Below are 13,845 nucleotides of genomic sequence, written 5' to 3'. Positions count from 1 at the left end.
TTTTTTTTTATATATTGTGAAAGATAATGTTACGCCGAGTAAAATGATACCCAGCATGTCACGCTTCAAAATTGCGCCCGCTCGTGGAATGGCGTCAAACTTTTACCCTTAAAAATCTCCATAGGTGACGTTATACAGGTTGCATCTTTTGGGTTACAGAGGAGGTCTAGGGCTAGAATTATTGCTCTCGCTCCAACGATCGCGGCGACACCTCACATGTGCGGTTTGAACACCGTTTTCATATGCGGGCGCTACTTGCGTATGTGTTCGCTTCTGCGCGTGAGCTCGTCGGGACGGGGCGCTTTAAAATTTTTTTTTTTTTTTTAGTGTAAAAATGTATAAAAAAAATAAATCACTTTTATTCCTATTACAAGGAATGTAAACATCCCTTGTAATAGAAAAAAGCATGACAGGTCCTCTTATATATGAGATCTGGGGGTCAAAAAGACGTCACATCTCATATTTACACTAAACTCCGGAAAGCTGCCAACGGCTCCGGCCGATAACGGTGATCTCGCGGCGAATCCGCCGCGGAGACCACCGTTAACGTTTAACCACTTTAAACGCACGCCGTCATATGACATTCAAAAAGGGGATCTGTTATCCCGGGTGGATGTCATATGACGTCCTCGACTTTGTGCGGGGACGTCTGAGTGATGGGTGCACCTAGAGGCATCAGATTTAATTTTCTTCCGGCGGCGATCCTGTGCACCGTAAGAACAATCATAACGGCGGAACATCTCCCCCCCCCCCCCTCCAGCCGCCATCCGGTCGGTGCTTCTCCGGCTCTCCCGTTGCAACAGGGGCCCGGAGAAATGATCGCCGTCCGCCGGATGTGCAGCATAGAGATGACTGGTGACCAGATGGTCATCTCTATGACCTCGGAGGCCCGATGTGATGACGTCACGCCGTAAGTAAACAAACCGCAATTGCGGCTTGTAGGAATGAGATCTGTGACATTTTTTTTCACGATCTCATCTTTTCCAGCCTGGAGGAGAGATGTGGAGGTCTTATTGACCCCGCATCTCTCCATAAAGAGGACCCGTCACACACATTTCCTATTACAAGGGATGTTTACATTCCTTGTAATAGGAATAAAAGCGATCGAAAAAAAAAAAAAAAAAAAAGAGAAGTGTAGAAAATAAGTAAAATAAAAAAATTAAATAAAAACGCCCCTGTCCCCGGAGGCTCGCGCCCAGAAGCAAACGCACACGCAAGTCCCGCCCACGTAGCACCAGACCTCCTCTGTAACTCTAAACTGGTAACCTGTAAAAAATTCAAAGCGTCGCCTATGGAGATTTTTAAGTAACGAAGTTTGGCGCCATTCCATGAGTCTGCGCAATTTTAAAGCGTGACATGTTAAGTATCCATTTACTCGGCGTAACATCATCTTTCACATTTTACAAAAAAATAAATTGGGCTAACTTTACCGTTATTTTAATTCATGAAACCTTTTTTTTTTTATAAAAAAAAGGCGTTTGAAAAATGATTGCGCAAATACCGTGCAAGATAAAAAGTTGCAATGACCGCCATTTTATTCCCTAGGGTGTCTGCTAAAAAATAAAAATAAAAACACACAACATACATAATGTTTGGGGGGTTCTGAGTAATTTTCTAGCAAAAAGAATGATGATTTGTACATGTAGGAGAGAAGTGCCAGAATTAGGCGCGGTATGGAGGTGGGTTTTAAAGCCCCGGTATTGAAGGGGTTAAAGGACCGCCCACTGAAAAGATGGATATCTCGATGGTGGCAGCGGCTGCGGCCCTTACCGAGATATCCATCTTTAAAAAAAATAACGCATATATATACACGTGAGCGAGTCCTTAAGTGGTTAATGGTCACGCTTGTGGAAATGGATGTCCAATGAGCTCACACAGATGTGATGGTCAGGAGGGGGGGGGGGGGGGGGGGTTGAGTCTGAAGACACTTGGCCTTATAATTTAACCTTTATGATTGTTGCTTTTCAAATAAAAACCAGTAGAGATTGTAGAACAGTTCAGGTCATTCTGAGATAGAAACTTTTAATAGAAATATGAATGGGATCATCGACAGAGATGTGATTTCCCCAGATCACCCCACATTGTGAACTCGCCCCCCCCCCCCCCCCTCCAATATACAGGTCACAGAGAGGAACGTCTGACGCACCTTTTAAATCTTCTGCGTGGGTGGTAAGAAAACAAAATACTGATTAACCGTTGATGTACCCACATTGTGTAAAGCTATCTACGCGTGAAGGTGCCCCCCAAATCGGGTGTTTTTTTTCCCCGGTTATCGTTGTCACTCCTGAAAAGGTACACAAGACGTGACACATGCAGGACAGCCACGTGTGACAAGTCCGGAGCCGAGTATATGGTCAGCACAGCAAGAGTGGGTGCTTTTTTAAATTTTCATAGAAATAAATCCCCACTCAAGAAAAAAAAAAAAAAAAAAAATCTTTAACCATTGCTGTAAACCTGGTGAGAAAACGGCACAGCGAGGATCAATAACTTACAACAAAACAAAAAGTGTGAAACCCGTCATCTGGTGATCCTCCTCCAGACGCTACCAAACCATGGAACAGAAAAGGAAATCTATGCCGTTAAAAGAAGTAGAAATAAATCTAAAGGTCGGCCCGCTGGCTTCCGCAAAGGGCAGTGCTGAGAGTCCTTTATTGAGGCTCCTCGGGGAAGGAGTGTGGGGGTCAGAGGTCAGTCCGTGCCTGGGCAGCGTTGGGAGCGTATTTGGGCATCAGTTCGTTGATCTTGCGGATGAAGTCGGATTTCTCGGCGCAGCCCTTGCAGATCTCGTCCCAGTCGTCTAGGATCTTCTTCAGCTCCTTCACCCGCAGTTTCTTTAGGTCAACCGTGCTCAGATCTATCTGCTTGTCTGTGGAGGAGAGAGAACATGGCGAAACCTTTTAGGCAGTGACTTTTACATTACTTAAAAGCGGTTGTAAAAGGTGTAAAAATAAAAAATAAATCCTAAATATCTTCCTTTACCTTAGTGCAGTCCTCCTTCACTTACCTCATCCTTCCATTTTGCTTTTAAATGTCCTTATTTCTTCTGAGAAATCCTCACTTCCTGTTCTTCTGTCTAACTCCACACAGTAATGCGAGGCTTTCTCCCTGGTGTGGAGTGTCATGCTCACCCCTCTCCCTTGGACTACAGGCTGGTGATCTGCCGATATGGTTCCCCCCTTGACTGCGCAGGCGCAATCCGAGCCAACGCAAATCTCCGAAACTGATCAGCTGTTTTTAGGTGTAGCAACAGGTCCAGAGCGACATGGAATTCGCTGTAAGTGGCCAGTCGGCCTCACGTCCTCGCTCGGCCTCCTGGCTCTTTTTAACATCCTCGGGGATGGCAAGGAATGAGCCTGGATGCCGCCCCGAGCCGCACATGCGCTGTGTACACATGAAGAACAGGTGATCAGGTTCGGAGATTTCCGTGGGATTCGTCTGCGCAGTCAAGCAGGGAACCATATCGACAGGGGAACTGTATCGACAAGACACTGGCATTATCAGTTAAGGAGTAGGGCCGCTGCGTCCTTAAAGCGGAGCTCCACCCTAAAGTGGAACTTCTGCTGATCGGAACCCTCCCCCCCCCAACCCCTCCGGTGTCACATTTGACACCTTTCAGGGGGGGATGGGGTGTAGATACCTGTCTAAGACAGGCATTTGCACCCACTTCCGGGAGTCCTCTCTGCGGGGATTCTGCGGGTAGTACGTCGCTTCCCGCCCCCGCTCGTTGTGTTCTGGGAAACACATGGCTCCCAGAACACAGTGGGGACCAGTGTGGACGGCGCTGCGCGACTCACGCATGCGCCCTAGGGAATCGGGCAGTGAAGCCGGAATGCTTCACTTCCTGGTTCCCTCACTGAGGATGGCGGTGGGGGCAGCAGAGTGACAGAGGAAGAGTGTGCCAAGTTTGACGTCCAGGGGACCTACGGCCGGCACCGGGTCCTCAAAGTCCGGGAGATCAGGTGCAAAAAGTGACTCGAATATAAGCCGAGGCATCTAATTTTACCACAAAAAAAAAATGGGAAAACGTATTGACTCGAGTATAAGCCTAGGGTGTCCATCTGCATGCCTCACTGTGCCCATCTGCATGCCTCACTGTGCCCATGATTAGACTGACATTTAACATGGGAGTCTATGAAAGGCGTGCCCGGCTTTGGAAAAAAAAAAAAAAAAAAAAAAAACACAGCAACGGTGCTCCCCGGCCGTAGGTCTCCCAGACAACAAACTTTGCACACTTGCAGAGGAAGAGTGGGGCTACATGTGTGCCAAGTTTGGGGTCCAGGGGACCTATGGCCGGCCAGTACCGGGTCCCCAAAGTCTGGGAGACCAGGGGCTTTAAAAAGGTGACTCGAGTATAAGCCGAGGGGGGATCATTTTCAGCACACAAAAAAAAAAAAATAATGTGCTGAAGAACTTGGCTTATACTTGAGTATATACGGTAATTAAAACTTTTATTTTTGCTTTGTTTTGTAATATTTTGACACCTTTAACATATATACTTGCATATTGAAAACAAATAAAAACATTTATTTTATTTGTAAATAACTTTTCAGTGCTTTGTACCATTGCTGACAGTTGAAGTGTAAACAAAACAGTTCCGGCGGGTCACTTCCATAGTGAAGCAATAAGCCTTCCCCTCAGCAGTAGTGCGGTTTCCACTCACCGTATTTCAGCTCACAGATCTGTCCGTCCTGCTTCTTCAGCTTCTCGCAGATCTTCTCGGGAGGAATGTGGTTGCTCAGCGGCCTGGAAATCTCATTGGTGATCTTTGTAGCAGCGTCAACAGTGCCCCCGATATAATAACACTGAACAAAACAAAAATAAAAAAGGATTAAAAAAAAACCCATGTCCTATTTGCTTTTTCCGTTTGTTAACTACTTGACCTCTGGAAGATTTACCCCCCCCCCCCCCCCCTCCATGACCAGGCCATTTTTTTTTTTTTGCGATACAGCACTGCGTTACTTTAACTGACAATTGCGCAGTTATGCGAAAATGTACAAATATAAAGTTGTCCTATTTTTTTTCCCTACAAATAGAGCTTTTGGTGTTTATTTTTTGTGGTATAAACAAAAAAAAAAAAAAAAAAGACACATATACATATATATATATATATATATATATATATATATACACACACACATTTTTTTTTTTCCATAAATCTATTCTATAGTTTGTAGACTATATCATTTTTGCGCAAACCAATCAATATTACGCTTATTGGGATTTTGGTAAAAAAAAAAAAAAAAAAAAAAAAAAAAAAGGTAGTGGAATACATATTGGACTAAATTCATGAAGGAATTAGATTTATTTTCAATTTTTTTTTAATTGGATGTGTTTTATAGCAAAAAGTGTAAAAGAAAAAAAAAAACATTTTTATAAATTGTTAATATATATAAAAAAAAAAAAAAATTGAGAGGTAGGTGTGTGTGTATATATATATACACACACACACCTCATATATATATATATAAAACAAAATGAGGTGTGTGTATATATATATATATATATATATATATATATATATATATATATATATATATAAAAAACATTTTTTTCTTCTTTTAGACTTTTTGCTATAAAACACATCCAATTAAAAAAAAAAAAATTGAAAATAAATCTAATTCCTTCATAAATTTAGTCCAATATGTATTCCGCTACTTTTTTTTTTTTATATATATATATTTTAAGAGAGAGATATAATTATATTTATTATCTAAAAATTATATTTAACAATTTATAATCCCCCCCCCCACACACTTTTTGCTATAAAACACATCCAATAAAATTTTTTTTTTTTTTACAATAAATAAATCGAATTTCTTCATAAATTTAGTCCAATATGTATGGGAAGGCAGAGATCTGAGTTCCTGATTTTTCAGGAACGGAGGGATCAATGCCTTCCTTACAGACAGAACGGCAGTCTGCCTTGTTTATGTAGGCAGACTGTTGTTCTGCTCCTGCGCTACAACGATTGGCAGGACCCGGTGGACATGGAGTCCGCTGGACCCGCCGTGATTGGACACAGCAGGAGCCAATCAGCGGGGTCCGGTGGACTCCATTCCCACCAGGGCGTAAGCAGAGTATTATCGCAAACATTGGCCTGGTCATGGGGGGGGGGGGAATATTTTTTGATCAATTGGTTTATTGATGAATAGAAGCGGATTGGCTCCCATGCAGAGCTGCACCAGATTTTGCACTCCCCAGTTTTAGTAAATCTCCCCCCGATGTGTCAGCAGCTCAGCGACTCTCAGGCGGCCATCTATCCCCCCCCCCCCATAGAGAGTCCCCGTCGGATCCGTCACCATGGCACCCGTCGGTCAGGTCGGAATACGTACAAATCGGTTCTCTTTGCCTTTAACCTCATTGCAGAGCTTCAGGAGCTCCTTCTCCACGGAGGGCGGCGTGAACTCCACATTCTTCTCCTTCAGGGATTGGTAGAAGCGGGTCAAGAAAGAGACACAGACTGCAAAAGGAAAAGAAAAAAGGAGCCGAGGTTAGATGGGGACACGGCGACCAGAATATGCATTGTGGGGTCACCTATAGAGGACAGCCGGGGGGGGGGGGGGGGGGGGGGGGGTCTCCAACAATCCCAGTACAGGTTCTTAAAGCAGACCTCCGCTCCCAACACAAACTACAGTGTCTGGTCAGGCTCCAGACACTGTAGGGGTGAAGTGTGTGCATGGGGGGGGGGGGGGGGGGGGGGGGAGGGGGTCAGGCTCCAGACACTGTAGGGGTGAAGTGTGTGCGTGTAAGGGGGGGGGGGTCAGGCTCCAGACACTGTAGGGGAGAAGTGTGTGCATGGGGGGGGGGGGGGGGGGGTCAGGCTCCAGACACTGTAGGGGTTAAGGGGGGGGGTCAGGCTCCAGACACTGTAGGGGTGAAGTGTGGGGGGGGGGGTCAGGCTCCAGGCATTGTGGGGGTGAAGTGGGGGGCACACTACTCCCAGGAAGCTCCATAGGGTGACTGGAGGGGCTGTGTATAGAAATGTACTACCAGTGTGTGTGTGGGGGGGGGGGGGGGGGCTAATTTAGATCTTCCTAAAATGCCCAATGCCTGGCTGTCATGTTAGTATAGCAGCAGTGAGGGGGATGGGTACTTCTCTCCATCCTGGTGATGGGGGGGGGGGCCCGCCCCCCTCAACTCACTGCATGGAGGGGGAGATTTAGTAACTCTGGAGCACTCAGAACCTGGGGCAGCTCTGCATGGCAGCCAATCAGCTTCTAACTTTAGTTTTTTCAGTGAAGCTTTGACAATAAAACCTGGAAGCCGATTGGTTTCTATGCAGATCTGCACCAGATCCCCCCCCCCCCCAATCCCCGGATTATCAGACGTTATGACACTGGGAAGAGGACCCCCCCCCCCCAATCCCCGGATTATCAGACGTTATGACACTGGGAAGAGGACCCCCCCCAATCCCCGGATTATCAGACGTTATGACACTGGGAAGAGGACCCCCCCCCCAATCCCCGGATTATCAGACGTTATGACACTGGGAAGAGGACCCCCCCCCCCAATCCCCGGATTATCAGACGTTATGACACTGGGAAGAGGACCCCCCCCAATCCCCGGATTATCAGACGTTATGACACTGGGAAGAGGACCCCCCCCCCCCAATCCCCGGATTATCAGACGTTATGACACTGGGAAGAGGACCCCCCCCCCCCAATCCCCGGATTATCAGACGTTATGACACTGGGAAGAGGACCCCCCCCCAATCCCCGGATTATCAGACGTTATGACACTGGGAAGAGGACCCCCCCCCCAATCCCCGGATTATCAGACGTTATGACACTGGGAAGAGGACCCCCCCCCCCCAATCCCCGGATTATCAGACGTTATGACACTGGGAAGAGGACCCCCCCCAATCCCCGGATTATCAGACGTTATGACACTGGGACGAGGACCCCCCCCCAATCCCCGGATTATCAGACGTTATGACACTGGGACGAGGACCCCCCCCAATCCCCGGATTATCAGACGTTATGACACTGGGACGAGGACCCCCCCCCCCCCCCAATCCCCGGATTATCGGACGTTATGACACTGGGACGAGGACCCCCCCCATACAGAGAGGACAGTCCTGGAAGTGTCACACTGAGATCCTGTGTTAGTCGGGACTGAGGTGAGGAATATACAAGGAGGAGGACTGGTTACCTGTATGATCAGCTCCGCCCACAACACTCATAAATAGGCAAGTAGATTTGCATAAGTATTCCCCCCCCCCTACATCACAATGGTGGCACATAGCAATACTATGGTGGGTCAGGCTCTGTAGGGGTGAAAGGGGGGGGGGGTCAGGCACAGACACTGTAGGGGGGAAGTAGGGGGGGTACAGGCTCAGTGGGGGTGAAGTGGGGGGGTCAGGCTCCAGACACTGTAGGGGTTAAGTGGGGGGGGGGGGGGGGTCAGGCTCCAGGTACTGTAGGGGTGAAGGTCAGGCTCCAGATACTGTAGGGGTGAAGTGTGTGTGTCTGGGGGGGGGGGGGGGGGGTCAGGCTCCAGACACTGTAGGGATGATGTGGGGGGGTCAGGCTCCAGACACTGTAGGGGTGAATTGTGTGTGTGTGGGGGGGGGGGGCATCAGGCTCCAGGTACTGTAGGGGTGAAGGTCAGGCTCCAGACACTGTAGGGGTGAAGTGTGGGGGGGGGGGGGGGGGGTCAGGCTCTGCGGGGGTGAAGTGGGGGGGGTCAGGCTCCAGACACTGTAGGGGTTAAGTGGGGGGGCAGGCTCCAGGTACTGTAGGGGTGAAGGTCAGGCTCCAGATACTGTAGGGGTGAAGGTCAGGCTCCAGATACTGTAGGGGTGAAGTGGGGGGGGGGGGGGGTCAGGCTCCAGACACTGTAGGGGGGAAGTAGGGGGGGTACAGGCTCAGGGGGGGGGAGGGGGGGGGTCCAGGCTCGCAGACCACGGTAGGGGTTAAGTGGGGGGGGGGGGGGGGGTCAGGCTCCAGGTCTGTAGGGGTGAAGGTCAGGCTTCCAGAGACTGGTAGGGGTGAAGTGGTGGTGGTCTGGGTGGGTGGGGGGGGGTGGTCAGGCCTCCAGTCACTGTAGGGAGTATGTGGGGGGGTCAGGCTCCAGACACTGTAGGGGGGAACTGGTGTGTGTGTGGGGGGGGGGGGGGGGGGGGGGGGGGGTCATCAGGCTCCAGGTACTGTAGGGGTGAAGGTCAGGCTCCAGACACTGTAGGGGGGAAGTGGGGGGGGGGGGGGGGGGTCAGGCTCTGCGGGGGTGAAGTTGGGGGGGTCAGGCTCCGACACTGTAGGGGTTAAGTGGGGGGCAGGCTCAGTACTGTAGGGGTGTAGGTCAGGCTCCAGATACTGTAGGGGTGAAGGTCAGGCGTCCAGATACTGTAGGGGTGAAGTGGGGGGGGGGGGTCAGGCTCCAGACACTGTAGGGATGATGTGGGGGGGGGGCAGGCTCCAGGTACTGTAGGGGTGAAGGTCAGGCTCCAGACACTGTAGGGATGGTGTGGGGGGGGGGGCAGGCTCCAGGTACTGTAGGGGTGAAGGTCAGGCTCCAGACACTGTAGGGATGGTGTGGGGGGGGGGGGTTAGGCTCCAGACACTGTAGGGATGATGTGGGGGGGGGGGTCAGGCTCCAGACACTGTAGGGGTGTAGTGGTGGGGGGTGAAGTGGGGGGCACACTACTCCCAGGAAACTCCATAGGGTGACTGGAGGGGCTGTGTATAGAAATGTACTACCAGTGTGTGTGTGTGTGTGTGTGTGGGTGTGGGGGGGGGGGCTAATTTTCGATGATGAAAATGAATGTCCTAAAATGCTAAAATGATCCCAATGCCTGGCTGTCATGTTAGCATCCTGGTCTCCGGGGTCAGACACTCACTGGGGGCCCCAACACACCAGGGGGCCAATGTAGTGTCTCTCATTACATGAGCAGCTGCAAAGCCGGTCATTGTAAATGCCCCCCCCCCCCCCATATAATGTACATCACACCGTCCCGTGTGTAGAGGGGGATCGTCAGTTTGCAGCACAGGAATGTGCGTTGCGGTGCGATTGGGTCCTAAATGCGGAAGCCAATCAGAAGCAGCATCACCCCCTCCCCAGAACATACCGGGACCCCCAACCTGACATCACCGGGACCGAGAGGTCACCCCTAAATATGACACCGAGCCACCGTCCCCCTATGTCACCGTCATATCCCCTCCCCCTACCCTGACATATCTCTCCACCCCAATATACACCCCCCCCCCACACCTCAATATACCCCCCTCCTTCACATACAAATCACCCCCCCCATACCAAAATGTGGTGACCATATACCCTCCCCTTCCACCCCAATATACCCCTCCCCCACAATATACCCCCCTCCCCCTGATATACTATGACCAGATCCCACCCAGAAGATAAAGGAGTCAGGACCCCAACCTGACATCACCGGCACTGAGAGGTCACCTCTAAATATGACACCGGGCCACCGTCCCCCTATGTCACCGTCATATCCCCTCCACCAATATACCCCGTCCCCCCTCCACCAATATACCCCCTAGCTTCATATACCCCCTCCTTCACTTACAACACCACTCCCCATATATATATACAGTACCCACAATATACCCCCCTCCTTCACATTCTCTCTCCCCCCCCCCCCAAGAACATACCAGAGCCGGGACCCCAATATACCCCTTCCCCCCTCCACCGATATACCCCCTAACTTCATATACCCCCTCCTTCACATACAACCCCCCCCCCCAGATATATACGATGACCATACACCCCCCCACCACCTCGACATACCCCTCCTTTATACCCCCCAATATACAGTACCCACAATATACCCCCTCCTTCACATTCTCTCTCCCTCCCCCCCCCCCCAAGAACATACCAGAGCCGGGACCCCAATATACCCCTTCCCCCCTCCACCGATATACCCCCTAACTTCATATACCCCCTCCTTCACATACAACCCCCCCCTCCCACATATATACAATGACCATACACCCCCCCCCCCCCCGATATACAGTACCCACAATATAACCCCTCCTTCACATACTCTCCCCTCCCCCTGATATACCCCCCCCCCCCCAAGAACATACCAGAGCCAGCACCCCAATCTGACAAAACCAGCACTGAGAGGTCACCCCCAAATATGACACAGAGCCACCGTCCCCCTATGTCACCGTCATATCCCCTCCCCCAATATACCCCGTCCCCCCTCCACCAATATACCCCCTAACTTCATATACAACCCCCCTCCCACATATATACAATGACTATACAACCCCCCCCCCACCCTGAAATATCTCTCCCCCTTCAATATACCCCCCCTTCACATACCCTCCCCCACCCTGACATATCTCCCCTTCCACCCCAATATACCCCCCTCCTTCACATACAACCCCCCCCCCCAATATACCACGACCATATACCCTCCCCCCTCCTTCATAAACACCCCCCCCCATACCTTCTTCCAACCCTGATATACCACAATATATCCTCCCCCCACCCTAATATTCTCCCCTCTTTAACATATGCCCCCCCACCCTGATATACCAGGACCAGAAACCTCCCCCCCAATACCATACCCCCCTCCTTCCCCCATATACCCCCCTCATTCCCATACCCTCCCCCCTGCATACCTTTCCTACACCCAATTCCATATTCTCCCCCTCCCCCCATACTTCATATCTATCTTCTTCCCCATACCTGCCCCTCCCCCTCACCTTCGCACTCCCCGGGTCGGAGCGGGTGTCCCGGCTGGCTCAGTAGTGTGAGGAGGAGTCCGGTGAGGGTGAAGGCCCCGGCTGTCCACATTCTTCTATCTTCTCTTCTTCTCCTCTCAGCCCCGCTTCTTCTTCTTCTTCTTCTCTCACCACACCGGCACCGTCGCGTCACCTAGCAACCTCGCCCGCCCCCGCTCGCCGCCTATTGGCCGGGCCCGCCGCGCGGCTTCCACGATGCGCACGGCGATTGGCCGAAGGTCCGTGCCAGTAACACGTCCCGCGCCGCCATTGGTTGAAAGTAAGGCCACGTCTCGCGCGGATGGGGGATAGTTGTCGTCCCCTGATTGGCTGACGGCTTTTGGACTGCGGGTGGAAATGCGGAAGACGGGCGCCATTTTGGAAAAGGGCAGCTGCTGGCAAAGCCATTACCAAGTTTACGTGTGAGATAGAACAGCGAACAAAAGTTATATGACGTATTTTGTTATCAAACTTGGAATTTTAATTGAAAAAATACATTATATAACCAGATGGTCCGGTATCCAGGCAACAGGAGGCCTTAATAAATCAACATTTTCCCAACTTTTTTTCACTTAAAACTTTTTTGTTTTTGTTTTGGGTGGAGAGGAGAGAAACCTGTCAGGTTTTAATTGCTGTCTGTGTCCCCGCTGGGAAGATTTCCTGTAATTGCCCAGATCACCAATGTCAGAATGGGGGGGGGGGAGGGGAATCTAAAAATATAAGTTGTCACCAGAACAGGAATAGAGAGGAAATCTTCCAATGAGGACACTTGTTCCCATGGCAACCATCTAAGAGGAGATTTCCCTCACTTTGGAACAATATCCTCTCACTTCCTGTTGTGACTCTCACTTCCTGTACAGGACAGGAAGCAGGAAGTTCAGGAGAATTTTCCTGAGTCACAATCACAAACAGAGTCACAAATGGCAAAAAAATAAAAATCCCTTCCCTACTCTATCCAAAAGTAACTTTTAGGCTGGGTTCACATTAATCCGATTGCAGTCATCGCATGAGACTCGCGCCGCATTCCTGTGCACATCACGTGCGATGTCTGTGCGGTGCGAATTCAGCCGTACAGTTTGTATAGCTGAAATCGCATCGCATTCGCACCAGGGGCGGACTGACCAGTCGGTCCTTTCGGCCGTGGTCCGAGGGCCCCGTCGCTGAAGGGGGGCCTGCCAGCGCCCCCTGATGGAACCTTCAGGGCCGGTCCGGGGACAAAAATTCTGCTCCCCGGGAAGGGTTGCCACCTGTCCAGGATTCACCCGGACAGTCCGTGTTTTGTTTCAATGGTTTTTATTACCACAGAGGATGTCATATGACGTCCTGGGCTTTGTGGGACTCTGTGGTGATATATCTGAATGATGGGTGCAGCTACAGGCATCATTCAGACATCAGCATTTTCAGCAGGCAATTCCCTACACCAGGGGTGGCAAACACAAGGCCCGCAGGCCGAATCCGGCCCCCCGAACGGGTCGATCCCCGGAGCACACTGCCTCGGCCTTAGGAAAGGTCGTGGCTTCAGCCTAGCACCGGAGCGGTCCCACCTTCTGGAGCCTGCAGCTCCTATGATTGACGTCCCGGAGATCCAATCCCCGGACTGCGGGACGTGTGACGTCCATCATAGGCGCCGCAGACTGCACAAGGCGGCAATTACAAGCCTCCTCCAGTCCATACCATGAACTGCAAAGATCCTCGGGCGGGGGGCTCTTCTCTCCTTTCTGGCTGGCTGGCTGCATGTCAGGTAGATGAAGTCAGTGTATGTCAGGTAGGTGAGGTCAGTGTATGTCAGCTAGGTGAGGTCTGTGTATGTCAGGTAGATGAAGTCAGTGTATGTCAGGTAGGTGAGGTCAGTGTATGTCAGGTAGGTGAGGTCAGTGTATGTCAGGTAGGTGAGGTCAGTGTATGTCAGGTAGGTGAGGTCAGTGTATGTCAGGTAGGTCAGTGTATGTTAGGTAGGTCAGTGTATGTCAGGTAGGTCAGTGTATGTCAGGTAGGTCAGTGTATGTCAGGTAGGTGAGGTCAGTGTATGTCAGGTAGGTCCATGTAGGTCAGTGTATGTCAGGCAGGTCAGTGTAGGTCAGTGTATGTCAGGTAGGTCAATGTATGTCAGTGTATGTCAGGTATGTCAGTGTATGTCAGGTAGGTGAGGTCA

At 50.7% G+C, this 13,845-nt stretch overlaps 1 protein-coding gene across 1 annotated transcript; it reads right to left on the bottom strand.

Annotated features, from left to right (window-relative positions):
- Nucleotides 1-2,263: 2,263 nt before the first annotated feature.
- On the bottom strand, nt 2,264-11,847 carry MANF (mesencephalic astrocyte derived neurotrophic factor). Its single transcript, XM_040358743.1, has 4 exons — nt 11,676-11,847; nt 6,333-6,460; nt 4,661-4,802; nt 2,264-2,866 (listed from the first exon to the last, which is right to left on the bottom strand). The coding sequence occupies exons 1-4, from the start codon at nt 11,764-11,766 to the stop codon at nt 2,682-2,684; spliced, it is 546 nt and encodes a 181-aa protein (XP_040214677.1). The 5' UTR covers nt 11,767-11,847; the 3' UTR covers nt 2,264-2,681.
- Nucleotides 11,848-13,845: the final 1,998 nt, after the last annotated feature.

The sequence above is a fragment of the Rana temporaria genome, chromosome 7, assembly GCF_905171775.1.
Source record: "Rana temporaria chromosome 7, aRanTem1.1, whole genome shotgun sequence".
Classification (NCBI taxonomy): Eukaryota; Metazoa; Chordata; class Amphibia; order Anura; family Ranidae; genus Rana; species Rana temporaria.
The sequence above is the reverse complement of the archived record's forward strand: the minus strand, read 5'-3'. Positions and strand labels throughout refer to the sequence as shown.